The 15,292-nt window shown below is 55.1% G+C and overlaps 2 protein-coding genes across 8 annotated transcripts; one reads left to right on the top strand and one right to left on the bottom strand.

Annotated features, from left to right (window-relative positions):
* Positions 1-55: 55 nt before the first annotated feature.
* Positions 56-4,133, bottom strand: ZNF296 (zinc finger protein 296). The gene is made up of 3 exons (XM_030873954.3): positions 3,720-4,133; positions 3,299-3,448; positions 56-1,079 (listed from the first exon to the last, which is right to left on the bottom strand). The coding sequence occupies exons 1-3, from the start codon at positions 4,015-4,017 to the stop codon at positions 109-111; spliced, it is 1,419 nt and encodes a 472-aa protein (XP_030729814.1). The 5' UTR covers positions 4,018-4,133; the 3' UTR covers positions 56-108.
* On the top strand, positions 3,719-14,967 carry GEMIN7 (gem nuclear organelle associated protein 7). 7 transcript variants are annotated; one of them, XM_030873960.2, is made up of 3 exons: positions 3,719-4,086; positions 10,866-10,953; positions 13,562-14,967. In XM_030873960.2, the coding sequence occupies exon 3, from the start codon at positions 13,570-13,572 to the stop codon at positions 13,954-13,956; it is 387 nt and encodes a 128-aa protein (XP_030729820.1). In that variant the 5' UTR covers positions 3,719-4,086; positions 10,866-10,953; positions 13,562-13,569; the 3' UTR covers positions 13,957-14,967. The 7 variants fall into 7 exon arrangements, with proteins under 7 accessions (XP_030729820.1, XP_030729821.1, XP_030729824.1 ...); XM_030873961.2 differs by lacking the exon at positions 3,719-4,086 and adding an exon at positions 6,216-6,323; XM_060289570.1 differs by lacking the exon at positions 3,719-4,086 and adding an exon at positions 6,336-6,665.
* The last annotated feature ends 325 nt before the right edge of the window (positions 14,968-15,292 follow it).

Raw genomic sequence — 15,292 nt, 5'->3', positions numbered from 1 at the left:
ACGCGTGTGTAACTGTGGGGAGGGAGGATTTACTTGCAGGGGAAGGACAGGGAGGTCACAGAAGCGGTTCACGGCGGTGCGGGGGACCGCAGGGGGCATTCCCGCGGCTCAGGCATCCCCAACCACGTCGGGGTGCTTCTGCCGCAGATGCTTGTCCAGGGTGGCCCGCAGGCCGAAGGGCACGCAGCAGTGGGGGCACTTGAAGCGGGGCCCGCCAGGCCCCAGGCCGTGCATGCGGCGGTGGCGGTTGAGTTTGCTGCTCTGGGCGCAGGCGTAGGAGCAGAGCTCGCAGGCGTAGGGCCGCTCGCCCGTGTGCGAGCGCCGGTGCACCGTCAGGTTGCTGCTGTTGGTGAAATGCTTCCCGCAGAACTCGCAGCTGCCCCCGGGCCCGGGGCCCCGGCTCTTGCCCGCTGGCTTCAGCGTCTTCTTGGGTGACGTCTTCTGGTTCTTCTCGGGGTCAGTTCTCTGCTCCTTGGTGTCAGCTCCCCAGCCGTCCACGCCGGGGCCCACCTGGGCCCCACCGCCAGGAGCCCCAGGTTCCTGGACCCCCGCCGTGGCGGCTGCTCCGGCCCCCTCTCCGCCGCTGCACTGGAGGATGCTGGCCGGGGCGGCGGCATGGGCGGCCGGCTCCGGAGGGGCGGTGGAGGCCTGCTCCCGACTGGCATCGGCCACGCAGGGGCTCTGGGGCTGTAGCTGCTGCCGATGGGTCTTCTTGTGGCGGTTGAGCTTGCTGCTCTGGGCGCAGGCATAGGGACACTGGTCACAGGCGTAGGGCCGCTCGCCAGTGTGCGAGCGCATGTGCACCTTCAGGTTGCTGAAGGAGCTGAGGGTCTTCTTGCACACGGGGCAGGTGGGGCTCCGTCGGGTGGAACCCAGCCGGGGGCCCTTGGCCTCGGCTTCTGGCCCCGCCACCGCCGACACGGCAGCAGCCACCTCGGCCAGGCCCAGCAGCGGGGCCTCGGGTTCCGTCTGGTAGATGGACAGTCCGTGGTCCCACTGGGCGTGGCGCAGCAGTTTCCAGGCTCCTGTGAACTGTCGGCCGCAGCGGAGGCAGCTCAAGGCCTTCAGGTCCTCGCGTTCTGCAGAGAAGAGAAGGGCCAGGGGTTAGTGTGTCAGGCAAGTCAGAGCAGTTGCTGTTCACAGCTGCCGGCTGGACACCTGCTGGGGGAGAGGCTCTATTCCAGGAGCTGAGAGGCAGCAGTAAGAGGCGAGACTCCCTGCCCTCAGGAAGCTGGTGTTCAGAGAGGTGAGTGGACAGACAAGAAGCAAGGAAAATCCGTGCAGTGGATGATAAGTACTTGGGGATTTTCTTTGTGTTTGAAAAATCTTCAAGAAAAACTTAAAAGTTAGAGCAGAGGGCTTCCCAGGTGGCGCAGTGGTTGCGAGTTCGCCTGCCAATGCAGGGGACACGGGTTCGTGCCCTGGTCTGGGAAGATCCCACATGCCGCAGAGCGGCTGCGCCTGTGAGCCATGGCCGCTGAGCGTGCACGTCCGGAGCCTGTGCTCCACAACGGGAGAGACCACAACAGTGAGAGGCCCGCGTACCACAAAAAAAAAAAGAAAAAAACAAGTTAGAGCAGAGTGATGGATGGGGGGGTGTTATTTTATTACTGGGGTTAGGAAGGCCTTGCTGAGCAGGTGATCCAGTTCAGTGCGCTAGGCACCTGCCACCTGGCACGCTCAGCTCCCTCTCACAACTTTCCTTCGAGGCAGGAAATAAGACCTCCGTTTTCCAGACGGGAAAACTGAGGCAAAGAGACCTTTCCCCAAGGTCACACAGCTAGGAATGGGTGGAGCTGGGGTTTCAATCCAGAAACCCAGGGGGTGGGAGATAGAGGTTTTCAAGAAAAAAGATTGGTTTAATAATCAAAACAGCTCTTGATAACTCAGTGGGTTTCTGTGCCAGGCCCCAGGCTCCTGGGTCCCACGCATGATCCCCTTTTCCTGCCTTACAGAAGAGGGAGCCAAGGTCTAAACGGGGAGAAGGCTTAGCAGCCACCTAGAGAGGTAGAGGTGTGGACGGTGAGCTAGGTTCCCCTCCCTCTTTATGGAACCCAAATTGAGAGTCCTCCAAATCAAGACACTCCAGGTACTGTCAGTAAGGTACTGCCAGATCTATTTGCCTTTATGTCTTGGATGGGGGTGGCTTTCCTGATGCAACACCAGGGTCAAGAGCATGGGTGGGGTTGGAGAGGGCCAGCCTGGCCTGACTTCCAGCTGGCTCTCCTGCTCCCTAGCTGTGTGACCTTGGGCAAGAAATACCCCTCTCGGAGCCTCAGTTTCCTCATTTGCTAGAATATGGGGATCTAGGGGTCTTCTCCCTTTAGACTTGCTGTGAGCTCAGAGCCAGCTGAGAGCTGGGATCCATCAGGCCCTCAGTAAGCATTAGCTGAGGTGTCCACAATTCTCCCAAGTCCAAGCACCTAAGAGTGTAATGTTCTAATGATCCCATCACAGCCCCTCCTTTGCCCACCAGGCCCTAACTCTACAGCTGAGCCAATCATAATTCCTCCTCCCCCCCTCCCACCACAGGACCCTCTCCCTGGCCCGGCCCTGAATATAATTCCATTTCTCACAAATCCCCAGGAGCACATGGCCCAGAGACTGGCAATCTAGAGCTGTGGATGAGCCCCATCATCAACGCTGACCAAAAGCTCAGCTCGCCAAGAGTCTAGTACCAAGTTAAGAGTTTTAATTCCTACCCGAGGGGAGGAACCCAGGTATCCAGACACCCAGGACCTGGCTCAAAACAGGGCCTTCCCAGCATGCAAGGCTGGGAGATTCCATCAGGGAGGGAAACCAGAAGTCCCTTCCCTGGCTCTGAGCAAATGCCCAGCACCTCAATCAGAAGTGATAAAGAGGGGGAGGGGGTGACAACACCCCCCGGTCCAGCTGGCCTCAGCTCCCCTCCCCCAGGCCGCTGCCCTCCCCAGAGGTGCCCCCTGCTGCCACACTGGTCCAGCCACCTGGCCAGTTATTTCTGGCCAAGGGGAAGGAGAAGTGAAACCAGATTGGGGGTGTGTGTATGGCAAATCCCCAGACCAGTCTTCTGGGGCTGGCCACACCCTGTGGGTGGCCCTGCTTCCCTGCCCAGCCCCCATCCTCACCCACCCCCCTCACCACCACTAGTCTCAGCCCTAGGACAGGGCAGGCTCTGGCCACGCCTAGGCTGCACCCAGTGGGGAGCCAGAAAGGGGAAGTAGTGCTCACTGCCCCGCCTGTCCAGGTCAGCCCCTTCTCCCACAGGAAGCTGGGCCCTTGAACTTGAGACCAGGGACTGCATTCCGGCTTTACTCACCTGAGCTCTGGCAGGGGCTGGGGCCTCTGAAGAGCTGACAGCCCAGCTTCTTGTGGTCCATGAAAGCAGTGATGGCCTCCAACGGGAAAGTCTGCAGGCAGCGGCCGCAGGTCAACAGATCTGGGTGTTTGTCGGTCCACGGCTGGCGGTCTGCAGGGAGGAAGCGGGTGGTGAGCGTGGGGTGGGGCCAGGATGGGGCCTGGGGGTTCCGAGGGAGAGGGGAAACCCGAAGGTCAAAAGGGGGGCTGGAGGCCAGGACCTGGCGAGGAAAATAAGGCAGGGGGGTTAGTGCGGGTGGGGGGATGCGGGGGGCGGTGCCCCGAGAAGGAGGTCCCACGAGAGAGAGAGAGAGAAAGAGAAAGGAGAGGAGAGAGAGGGGAGGGAGGCGGGCGGGCCCGGGGCAGGGGCAGGGGGCGCTCACCGGGAAGGTGCGGGGTCAGCGGCGTCCACGGCGCCCACTGGTTGCGCAGGCCCAGGGCGTGGAAGAGGCCGCCAGCGGGCACGGGGCCGGGGGAGTGGCGGGGTTCGCCCTCGAACCGCCCCGGCGCGGGCATTTCCTTCGGGTTGAAGGGCCCTAGCCGCCGGGCCTGTAGGGGCCGCGGGTCCGGCTCGAGCTTCACATCGATGAAGAGGTCCGGCATCTCCATCTCGTCGTCTGAGTTGGCGGCGGGAGCGGGCTCTCTTCGGCGAGGCATGCAGCCGGCCTTGCGGCGGGACATGGGTCACGGGCAGGCGGACTGGCGGGCGGAGGACTCGAGAGCCGTGCGCGCTCACACCGAGGCGCCCAGGTGAGTGACTGCGGCGACCCGCGGCGAACTCTTACACGTGCTGGCCCGGCCCGTGGCTCCGCCCACCGAGGCGGGGCCTGACGCGAGAGGACTGCCCCACCCTCAGCCAAACTTAATCTGGACCATGCCCCCTGCGTTTCTCTAAGTGATCAAATCTTAACCATAACGAGTTCACACAACCACGCATAGAAACAGCTATTCCTGATCCCGTTTTCGGGCTGGTGGAAACTGAGGCACAAGGTGCCCACACACACCCCCAAGCGAGAAAGTGGTAGGGGCCACGTTTCTACCTGGGCGCCTGGTAGTAATCTGGTCTGTTCCACTAAACGCATTACAATAAAAGTTCCCTTGGGCAAACACTGATTGAGCGTCTACTATGCACCGGGTTCTGGACCAAGTACTGGGGATGCAGCAGGGTACAAAACACGATAACCCTGGCCTCATGCAGTTTATTCGTTCAGGGAGACAGGACTCTCAACAAGATAACTATGTAAAATACAGAGTGCCTTCCGTGACACCTGTCATGGAGAAAAAAAAAAAAAATCCAGGAAGGATTATAAAGGGACAGGATTACTGGGGTGACGGGTGGGCCTCAATTTTCTCCCCATGCCGGGCCTGCGTATTCTAGGAGTTCTGTAGTGATTAAGTTCTGTATTGATTGAGTTCTGTGAGAAAACGAGGTCAGCTTCAAGGGCGTCTTTTGACCACTTTAAAGTCTTTGGCTTTTCTGAGATGGAAGCCCTGGGAAGGTTTTGAGCAGAGGAGGGTCGTGATCATATACATTGACTCTGCTCTTAGACCTGAGATCGTCTTTAAAACCAAATAGCCAACCGTCTTGCCTCCCTCGGATGGGGCCTCCTCGAACTTCCCTCCTCAAGGCTGCTCTCTCTGATCACTGTTTGAAGTGGTATCAACACCCTGCCCCACCCTTCAACCCTGCAAGTTTTCTTTTCTTCCTGGCACCAACCACATCAGCTCTACAACTGTTTGTTTACTGTCCTCTCACCCCTTCCCCCAACACAAGCCCCCTGAGGTCAGGGCCAGGGTCAGTCCGCCCCTGCCGTGTCCCCAAGCCCAGCACTGAGGGAATTTCACATGCTAATCTCCACTGCAGGCCTGAGGGTTCCTCATATTGTTATTCAGGTCTCAGCTCAATTGTCCTCCTGAGAGCAGAGGACCTCCCTGACCACAGGATCTAAAGGAGCCCCACCCTGCTGAAGGCCTTACAATTTACACTCCATGACCTCCATCTGTCCCCAGTTCCCTCCTGGGCCTCAGGTTTCCCATCTGTTACCTAAGGTGGCTTCCTCAGTGCCACCTCCCCTGACCACCCAACCTCCCCCAACCCTGCCACCCATTACCCCATTGCCCTTATTTTATTCCTTTTACATCCTTGTCAAGCCCTGAAGGATCTTGTCGACGTATTTGTTCATGTAATAACCTGTGGTGTCCCTCTCAGCCTCCCTAGAATGTAGGTTCTGAGATGGCAGGAGCGGAGTCTGTCTTGTTCACAAATAGAGCCCCTAATCGTTCATAGTTCAGTTAACAAATTGTGTACTGAGCTCCCGCTATGTGCATTCTTTCAATAGATATTTGCAGAGGGTCTGCGTACCAGGCACCGGGTCTTGGGGGTCCCCCGGGAAGCCAAGGCCCACAAGGCCCTGCCTTACTGAAACCGTGTGGAAGAAGTGAATTCTGAGCCCACAGCAGCGCGTTTCCACCTCAGGCCATACATTTTGCCTTTCAGGACCTCAGTTTCCCCCTGTGTAAGATGGGGCTGCGGGGAGGGCTGCAGGAATGACCGCCTCTGGTCTCTCCCAGCTGCTGCTCTCCAAGGCTTTTTGCCTGGTGCGTGGCTGCTGAGAGCATGATCAAGTAGGGAAGGTGGGGTCCGGACTGGAGGTGAGGGGTAGGAGTGTGCACGTGTAGGGGGATGGGGGTGCCAAGTCCAATCTGCACTTAACTCAGACGGGAGGCGCCTCAATTTCTTCTTCTGTAAAATGGGTATCCTGGACGTCCCCACCTCGCAGACTGGTGGATCAGCTCTAAGCGCTGGGCCAAGCCGCTGGCAGGGTGGCGCCCGGGTCTGTGCTGGCTTCCGAGCCCGCGAGCCCGCCCGAGACCACGTGGGGCGTTGGCGGCGCGGGCGGAACCCAGGCTCGGCGGCTCGCGGCCCGCCCGGGCCTCTGCAGCTGGGGCGCCGGCGGAAGTGGGGGCTCCAGCCGCTGCAGACCTCGGTGAGTGCGGGATTGTTGCTGGTGGGTTGCGAGCACTTTCCCGTTCCCCGGCACCGGCCCGGGACGCCCACCCGCGTGCAAGACCGGGAGTGGCGGCCAGAGTCAAGTCCGCGCCTGCAACGCCGGCTGCTGGGACGTTCTGGTCCCCGAACGCCTGCACCCGGGACTCTGGTTCCGAACGCAGCAGCGCACACACTCCCGCGCCCGGGGTGGAGGTGGGGGCGGAATGCACCCCCTCGGGAAAACAATAACGACGACGATATTATAACAGTAATAACGGCTGCAGTCTTGAGACTCCCGCCTTTCCCGGAGTGGAATCGCTCGCCTAATCTGAGCCGGGAGGTGGGAAGAACGTCTAGCCCAGGGCGGAGTGGGGAGTGGACGCCTGAGGGCCGGGAGGACCTACTTAGTGTAAGAAAAGGAGAGAGATGCGTGGCCAGAGCGGAATTGAAAGGAAACTGACCGGCCCAGTGGGCGGAGGTTGAGGGTGTGGGATTCTGCATTTGGGGTCCCGATCCTCACGGGGTGTGTGTGAGTGTATGTGTGTGTGTGGCCCATTTAACTAATTTGCATCCAGACAGGGCCCACCCATGAGGTGGGTGTAGGCTGGTCAGTATCTCGGTTAAGCTGGTAACTCAGCTGGTTCTCCACCTGGCAACTGAAGGGTTAGTTTGTCCACGGAACACATCGTTCCCATTTTCTAGAAAGTGAGTACTGAGGCCCCAGGGATGGAAGTCTGTGAATCTCCTGGCCCTGCCATTGACCAAAGCGATGGGCACTTTAGTTTTTCTAGTGGGAAAGGGGTTTGGACATTTTTTCCTGAAACCTGGGCAGGAAATCCTTGGCTTGGAGACTGACAGGATAAAGGACTCTCAGGCTTGGTCACCAGGGAGAATGGATAATACCTGCTTTTGCTGTCTTGGACACACCCTATGTGACCTTTCTCAAACCAGTTTCTTATCAGGTCACACCTTGACTCCCAAACCTCCAAGGACTCCCCTATGCTGGCTGAAAAAAACTGCCCTGCTCCCAGGGCAGGGGTGATGGCCCTGACTGTTATCAGACCAGCCTGGATTTGCTCCCTTTTCCTGCCAATCGCAAGCCTGCACCCAGTCAATGATTTGGCATCGTCCAGCTTCAGTTTCCTCTTCGGGAAAATGGGGCTTGTGCAGGTATGACCAAATCTTTTTTTTTTCCTCCCTAATGGAGAAAACATGACTAACATGTTTAATTAGTCATGTAATTAAACATGTTTAATCCAAAGAACATAATTCTTTGGCCACTTGCATAATTCCCATCGGTCCTTCATTAAGTACTAGCCCTAGAGAGGAGAGTGTTTCTCCTAAAATACTTAAGTGTTAACCTAGGTTGGGAGAGAAAGCCCTGGGAGCTGATGACCCTTGACTAAACTGGGAATGCAGTGGTCAGATACATTAGAAAATGTATATATCCCTTAATCTCATTCACAGCCAGTAATTGTGAGATAATGAAAATGTACCAATCCCATTAATTCCATTCACTGTGGTCTTGCCCATCAGGCAAAAACCAGGGAGTCTTCCTCGGCTTTGCTCAGTCCATTAGCAAATAGTGAGGGCTCTCAACCCTCAAAAGATAGCCTAATCCAATCACTTCTCCTCACCCCACCCCCCACCCCCAACCCCCCAACCCCCATCCCAGACACCTGTCATCTTCCACACCACCCACTGCAGTGGCTTCCTCACCAGGCTGTCTGCTTCTCCCTTTGCTCTCACAGTCCATTCTTCCTTGCAGCAGGCAGAGGGATCCCGTGATTACCACCAGTCAGACCCTGCCCCTCCTCTGCTCAGAACCAGCCCCTGGCGAGACCCCAGTCCTCAAGCCCCTGCACATTCTGCCCTTGCCCCAGCCCCCTGCATACTGGCCTCCTTGCTGTGCCTCAGTCTCCCTTCCATGGGCTTTGCATTTGCTGCTCCCTCGAACTGCAATGCTTTCCCCCCAGATCTCCACATGGCTGAATTCCTCATTTCATTCTGGTCTTTGCTCCAAAGTAACCTTATCAGAGAGATCTTTCCTGAGCCCCTTCCTGAAAACCACCTCTTATCCCCCAGGCAGGGCCAGGTGTCTGCTCTGGGCTCCTGAGGCCCCCGGGCTCCTTCATTCCAGCCCTGCCCACTCTGGGTTGTCATTGTGTGGAGACCTAGTGTGTGTCATCCACTGGACTGTGCGCCCAGGAGGGCAGGGCTGGGCTCTTTCACTCCCAGCTGTGTCTCTAGCACCACCCAGCATGGGCCAGGCACAGAGCAGGCACTCAGATAACAGGGGGAGTGAATCCTTCCACAAAGGTTTACTGAGTCCCCCCTGGTTGCCAGGCCCTAATTAGGGCTGGGGATGGAGCTGTGACGTAATCAGATATATCCCTTCTCTCGAAGGCTTATGTCCTGTGGCAGAACAGACAGCGCACAGGCAAACAAGTAAATGCATATTGTCAGGAGGTGATAGTGCTGTGGGAAAAAAAAGATACTGCAGGGTGAAAGGGCTATTATTTTCCTCCCTGTAAAGATGATGTTTGAGCAGCGAGCTGAATGAAGTAAGGGAGGAAGGTGAGTCATGTATCTGGAAATATATATATGTCTCCCAAATGGAAGAGGGTTCCAGGCAGTAAGAACAGCACATGCAAAGGCCCTGAGGCAGGAATGTGCTTGGCATTTTCAGGGACTGACACTGGTGACCAAAGGGTAGAAGGGTGGGAGATGAGGTCAGAGAGGTGATAGAGCCTTGTAGCCATCGTGAGGACTTTTGCTTTTGCGCTGGGTGGGATAGGAGCCATGGGAGGCCTCTGAGCAGCGGAGGGGTGTGATCAGACTTAGTTCTGACGGGAAGATCCCTCTGACAGCCATGTGGGGAAGAGACTGGGGTGAAGGTGGAGGCCAGGAGCCCAGTGGAGAGGCTACTGAAATAGTCCAGGTGGGAGGTGATGGTGGCTAGACCGAGGAAGGGTCAGAGTAGGGATGGTGAGAAGTTCCCAGATGCTGGATGCATTTTTGAGGGTGGAGCTGACAAACTTGACTGAAGGACTGGGTGTGGGTGGGAGAGAAAGTGAGGAGCCCAGGATACTGCAGATGTCCTTTGCCTGTGTGATCGGCAACCTCCCCCTGAAAGATCTTCCCGACAGCCCTAGGAGGTCTTTTTTTAACGTTTCATTTCACGGATGAGGAACCGGATCAGGGAGCCTGCTCCTAGAGTTGCAGGGATCTGCCCAGACCCCTTGTAGTGAATCTGGGAGGGCTGGGACCCACCCGCTCTCCCCCAGACCACACCCTCATCCCCTATGCCAGGTGGTGAGCTGTGGCCTGCCGCACGTTCTCATATGGCTCAAGAGCTGAGAGTGGGTTTTGCATTTTTAAGTGGTTGAAAAACTAACAAAATCTTTTGTGGCGCATGAAAGTATATAAAATGCGGTATCAGTGTCCCAAGAAGTAAGGTTTGATTGGAGCACCGCCACGTTTCCACGTGCTGCTGTATTGTCTGGCCACTCTCCTCCTACCCTGGCAGGGTTGAGTAGTTGTGGCAGAGACAGAGACAGGCCCTTGAAGCCTAAAATATTTACCATTGCGCCCTTGACAAAGGAGATTTGCTGACCTTTGCTATATGTTCTGCTAATAAGATTTGGGCCAGCAGCGGGGGTGTCCTATCAGGAGGACTTGGAAAGATCCAGGTGAGGGACAGAAAGAGGTTTGGGGAGTGCGTGACAGTAAGGCTAGGAGAGGGAGTTCAGATTCCTGAGGGAGGATCTAACATTTTTTAAGGGAGGTGGAAGCATTCCGATATGTCCCTTCCTTTTTAAAAACTAGAATTTCAAAATTCTTTTGAAAAGGTTATACAGATTCAAAATGGATCCAAATTCAAACAGAATTTAAAAGGTAAAGAAAGGTAGACAGCTAAAAGTCTCCACCCCGGGCCCTGCATGGGCTGAATGACCCATGTGCGTTTGCAGTTTTTTTGTTTGGTTGGTTGGTTTTAGGCCGTGCCACACGTCTTGTGGGATCTTTGTTCCCCAACCAGGGATCAAGCCCAGGCCTCCAGCAGTGGAAGTGCCGAGTCCTAACCACTGGACTTCCAGGGAGGTCCCTGTTTGCAGTTTTCATGGAGACTGTCAAACTGCCCCTCTTTGAGTGTCCGTGAGGCTGTGAATATGTTCATGTGTTCAGTAGTCATTGTTACCCACCGTCCATCTGTTTGTCTGCATCTGAACCAGAGATGATTTTTTTTTTTTTTTGGTCCCCCAGAGGACATTTGGCAATAGATGGAGATCTTCTTTTTAAAAAAATGGCTTTATTGGGTTGTAATTCTCCTACCGAAGTATTCACCAGTGGAGACATTTTTGGTTGTCGCAGCTTGGGGTAAGGGTGGGGGACGTTCCTGCCTCTAGCGTGTAGAGGCCAGGGATGCTGCCCAAACCCTACACCTATGCACAGGACAGCACCTTACAACGAGACCAAGAATAGTCCAGGCCCAACTGTCAATAGTGCCGAAGTTGAGAAGCCCTGGTCCTTTGCTCTGCAGGATCCTTTCTTGCAAGGAGCTGACAGTTGAGCTGCAGAGACAGGAAGAGCCTCACAAGAAAAAGGACAATCCCAATCACCCCTGTACGGTGAGTGGCCCTGGGATGGGACGCTGGGTGCCTGATGCGTGTCAGTCACTTCAGTTAATCACTTTAGAGAAGAGGGGACGGAGCCACAGGGAGGGGAGGGGTGCAGCTGCCTGAAACTTAGGTCCTTCTCTCTCTCTCCTCCTCACAAAGCCTGCATCTCCCTGCATGCAGTCAACAGCAGTGCAGTGGCCGGGGAGGGTGAATTAAGAGTTTGGGATTAACATATAACCACACTACTATATGTAAAACAGATAACAAGGACCTACTGTATAGCACAGGGAACTCTACTCAATATTCTGTAATAACCTATAAGAGAAAAGAATCTGAAAAACAATATATATATATACACATATATATGTGTAACTGAATCGGTTTGCTGTACACCCGAAACTAACACAACATTGTAAACCAACTATGCTTCAATAAAAATAACCCCCCCAAAACAAAAAAAAAACCACCCCAAACCAACAACAACAAAAAACCCCAAAAAAACCCCAAACACCTCAGTGCAGTGGCATGTAATATGTTCCAGGCCATTGCTTAACCTGCACGTTTGTTAGGTCATTTAGTCCCCGTGACGACCCTGTCAGGTTGGTCCTCTTATCACCTCCATTTTATAGATGGGGAAACTGAGGCACAGACCGTTTAAGCAACTTACCCTAGGTCACACAGCAATACTGATTCTAATACAGTCGGTATTCAACTGTAACTTTCATGGAGAACCTAGTACATAATAGGCCCCGTCCGGCATGAGCCTGTTGAATCCTGATAACAAGGCGAGGTGGCCAGCCATTGGTGCAATTCCTCCACACAATGGAAGAGGAAACTGTCTCTTGCTTGAGGTCACCCAGATAAGCAGGCCTGGGAGCTCACTCTCCACTCCATTCATTCCAGCAGAAACAGTATTTAAGGAGCCTGGTCCCTGAGCCACTTAGTGTTCAGGAGCTGGGGGCACAGCAGTGCGAAGAAAGCAAGGTCACTGCCTGTGGGGAGGCAGCCGTCTCGCAGGGAGAAAGACCAAAGCAGAAAAATAAATAGACAACGTCACGTGCAGGAGTGGTGTGTGCGACGAAGGATGAGGAAGCCCGTTTGGACGGAGGGGGCTGAGGGGTAGATCTTGAAGGCAGGGTGGTCAGGGAAGGGGAGGGGAGGTACAGGCAGAGGGAACCGCAAGTACCAGGGCCCACCAAGGGGTCGCGCCAGGCATGCCTGAGGCCCAGCGAGGAGGCCAGTGTGGCCGGGTGGAGAGGGTAAGCGCCGCGCTCAGCGAGGGTGCTGGCTGGATCTGGAGCATTCAGGGCCTTGAGGGCTGTGGTGAGGACTTTGGCTTTGACTCTGAGCAAGACAGAAGCCAGGGGGAGGGCTCCGAGCAGAGGCGGGATGTGATCTGACTCAGGTGTTAACAGGATCCCTCTGGCCATGTGTGCAGACAAACTGGCAGGGGGTGAAGGTGGAACTGGGAGTCCAGTGAGGAGCTGACTTCAGTAGTCCAGGCAAGAAGTGACGGTGGCTGGACCGAGATGTTGGCAGTGGACAGAGTGAGAACTATTAGGTTGTGAATACATATACACATTTTTTTTTAATTAAAAAAATATATTTTCCCCCGAGTGTTTCTTTTCTTTTTTTTTTTTTTTTTGGCTGCCTCAGTTCCCCGACCAGGGATTGAACCCCGGCCACTGTAGTGAAACTGCCCGATCCTAACCACCAGACCAGGGAACTTACCCCCCCCCCAGCCCCCACCCAAGTATTTCTTTCTTTGTCTTTTATGGTTTTGATATTTTCGAACAACAGGATAATTTTTTTTTTTTTTGTAGAACGCCCCTCAATTTGAGTTGCCTCGTGATTAGATGCAGGTCATCCGTTTTTGGCAGGAATACCACAGAAGTGGCGCCCTGCCCTCAGTGTATCGCATCAGGATGCACACGGTGTTTGTTTGTCCTATTGTTGCACATGTTGGCTTTCGTGCCTAAGTTAGGCTGGTGTCCACCAGGTTTCTCCACCATAAAGTTACTCTTTAGTCTTGACAAGGACTATCTTGTGAGGAGGTACTTTAAGGCTTTGTAGATATCCTGGACCTTCTGAAACGTTCACTGACAAGTTTTAGCATCCACTGACAATTTTAGCTGCCGTCGTACGATGCGGATTTTTCCCTCCTCCCCCTTTATGTATCTCTTCATTTATCTATTTACAGTAAGTATGGACTCAAGGATTTGGCCCTTTCAAGCTGACTCCTGTGTGACTGGGAATTTGTTTGGAAGATCGCATTTCATGATGGATTGGATGGGCTGTGTGTGAGAGAAGAGAGGAGGCCAGGACTCGTTCTTTCAGCAAATATATTTATTGCCAGGGACTGGGGATAAAGCTGTGATCAAAGCAGTGCAAAGGCCCTGCTCTCGTGGACCTCATGAATGGTGGTGCCAGTTCCTGGGAAGAGGGGGACTGGGTGAGGGGTGGCACAGATTTTAGGAGGGGGACTCAGGAATTGGGTCTTGGTCAGGTTAAGTGGAGGTGGGGTAGACAGCGCTCTGCTCCCAGGCCTCCGGGCTCCCTCTTCCTGTAGCCCCACACTCCCCATAATGGCTCCCTGCTCTTCTTCTTCACCCAACAGCCAGGATAATGCAGACTCCACTGACCACTACTGTGCCCGTGCTCCGGCTCCCCCGGGGCCCTGATGGCTTGAGCCGAGGCTTTGCCCCCGACGGACGCAGAGCCCTCCTGAAACCGGTGGTTCCTGAAATCCCGGAGTCTCAAGAATCTCGGGAATCCCAGGAACAGCGGGCCCGAGCCGCCCTTCGGGAGCGCTACCTCCGCAGCCTGCTGGCCATGGTGGGGCGCCAGGTGAGCTTCACGTTGCACGAGGGTGTGCATGTGACCGCCCACTTCGGAGCCACTGACCTGGACGTGGCCAACTTCTACGTGTCGCAGCTGCAGACTCCGATAGGCGTGCAGGCTGAGGCGCTGCTCCGGTGTAGTGACATTATCTCATACACCTTCAAACCGTAAAGATGTGATCGTGTTCATCTTTCTTCCTTGGGCGTAGCCACAGCCTCCCAGGCCTCCATATTCTCCTGAGCTTGGACCTCTGGGCCCCAGAGAGTTCGGAACACCCTTGGAATTTTGAGCCAAGCTTCAAGCAACTCTGGCTTCTTGGGACAGTAAAATTCTGCGGCCCCAGGAGTTCTAGATCCTCTTGAAAGGAAGGCTGTACCTCACAGAACTCTAAACTGTACAGATACATGGGCCTCATGCCCATTCCTGAAGATTCCGGGTGGAGAAAGGGAATAAAGGAAGGCAAATTGTCTAGTGGGAAATTGTCTGTTGAAGAGGCTGCAAAGTTCAGCCGCCCTGGAAATACTCCCCTCCTGCCAAAGTACCAGTTATCCCAGGAAAATTTGCCTCCTTTTTTTTTTTTTTTTTTTAATGTACCCTATAGGGATTGAGCCAGACTTAGGGAGTAGCGGGGTGGCTATCCACGGGCTGAATCCCATGGAGCTGGGCCAGGAAGGGGACACGTCAAGGGAGTGGGAGGAACTCCGATAAAATTGTGGTGATTGGACCTCCCGCTAGTCTCTGGGAACGCTGGAGCGACCTGGATGCCAGACTTGGGAGATTTAGACTTGATTTCTTTTTCGGGTGGTCTAGGATGTCCATAACGAGTTGCGCGGCTCGCATTGGGTCACATGGTCACGCGCAAGGGCTCCTCCTATTGCCTGGCCTCTGGGTGGGTAGAGTCGCCTCCCCGCCCATACGGGGACTGGTTGGGACCTGTCTAACCCTGTGTGGCGGCACCACTGGGAAAAGGCAGAGGATTAAGGGTTAGGGTGAAACTTTGCCCTTTCTCCATTTCACCCCAGCTGTGTAGCGTGGCCGTCCGTATCACTCGCTTTACTTAGCCCCATTACTAGTAGTCTTTCAGCAGATTTGTTTTTATTTATTTATTTGGCCGCCGCGGGCGGCATGCGGGATCTTAGATTCCGGGCCAGGGATCAAACCCTTGCCCCCTGCAGTGGAAGCGCCGAGTCCTAACCACTGGATCGCCAGGGAATTCCCTCAGCAGATACACTTTTTTTTTTTTTTTTTGCTGTACGCGGGCCTCTCACTGTTGTGGCCTCTCCCGTTGCGGAGCACAGGCTCCAGACGCGCAGGCTCAGCGGCCATGGCTCACGGGCCCAGCCGCTCCGCGGCATGTGGGATCTTCCCGGACCGGGGCACGAACCCTCGTCCCCTGCATCGGCAGGCGGACTCTCAACCACTGCGCCACCAGGGAAGCCCAGATTTACTTTTAAAAAGTAATTTCTGCCCCCTCTGTAGTCCCATCTATTTAAGAAGGTAAGTGAAG

This window comes from Globicephala melas, chromosome 19 (genome assembly GCF_963455315.2).
Source record: "Globicephala melas chromosome 19, mGloMel1.2, whole genome shotgun sequence".
NCBI lineage: Eukaryota > Metazoa > Chordata > Mammalia > Artiodactyla > Delphinidae > Globicephala > Globicephala melas.
Note: the sequence above shows the minus strand (reverse complement) of the source record. Positions and strands in the feature narration are given on the sequence as shown.

Coding starts and splice junctions, on each gene's coding strand:
- ZNF296 (XM_030873954.3), bottom strand. CDS start 4,017: ATGTCCCGCCGCAAGGCCGGCTGCATGCCTCGCCGAAGAGAGCCCGCT. Junction 3,449..3,719: donor GCTGACCCCGCACCTTCCCG/GTGAGCGCCCCC, acceptor TCCTCCCTGCAG/ACCGCCAGCCGTGGACCGAC. Junction 1,080..3,298: donor CAGCCCCTGCCAGAGCTCAG/GTGAGTAAAGCC, acceptor TCTTCTCTGCAG/AACGCGAGGACCTGAAGGCC.
- GEMIN7 (XM_030873960.2), top strand. CDS start 13,570: ATGCAGACTCCACTGACCACTACTGTGCCCGTGCTCCGGCTCCCCCGG.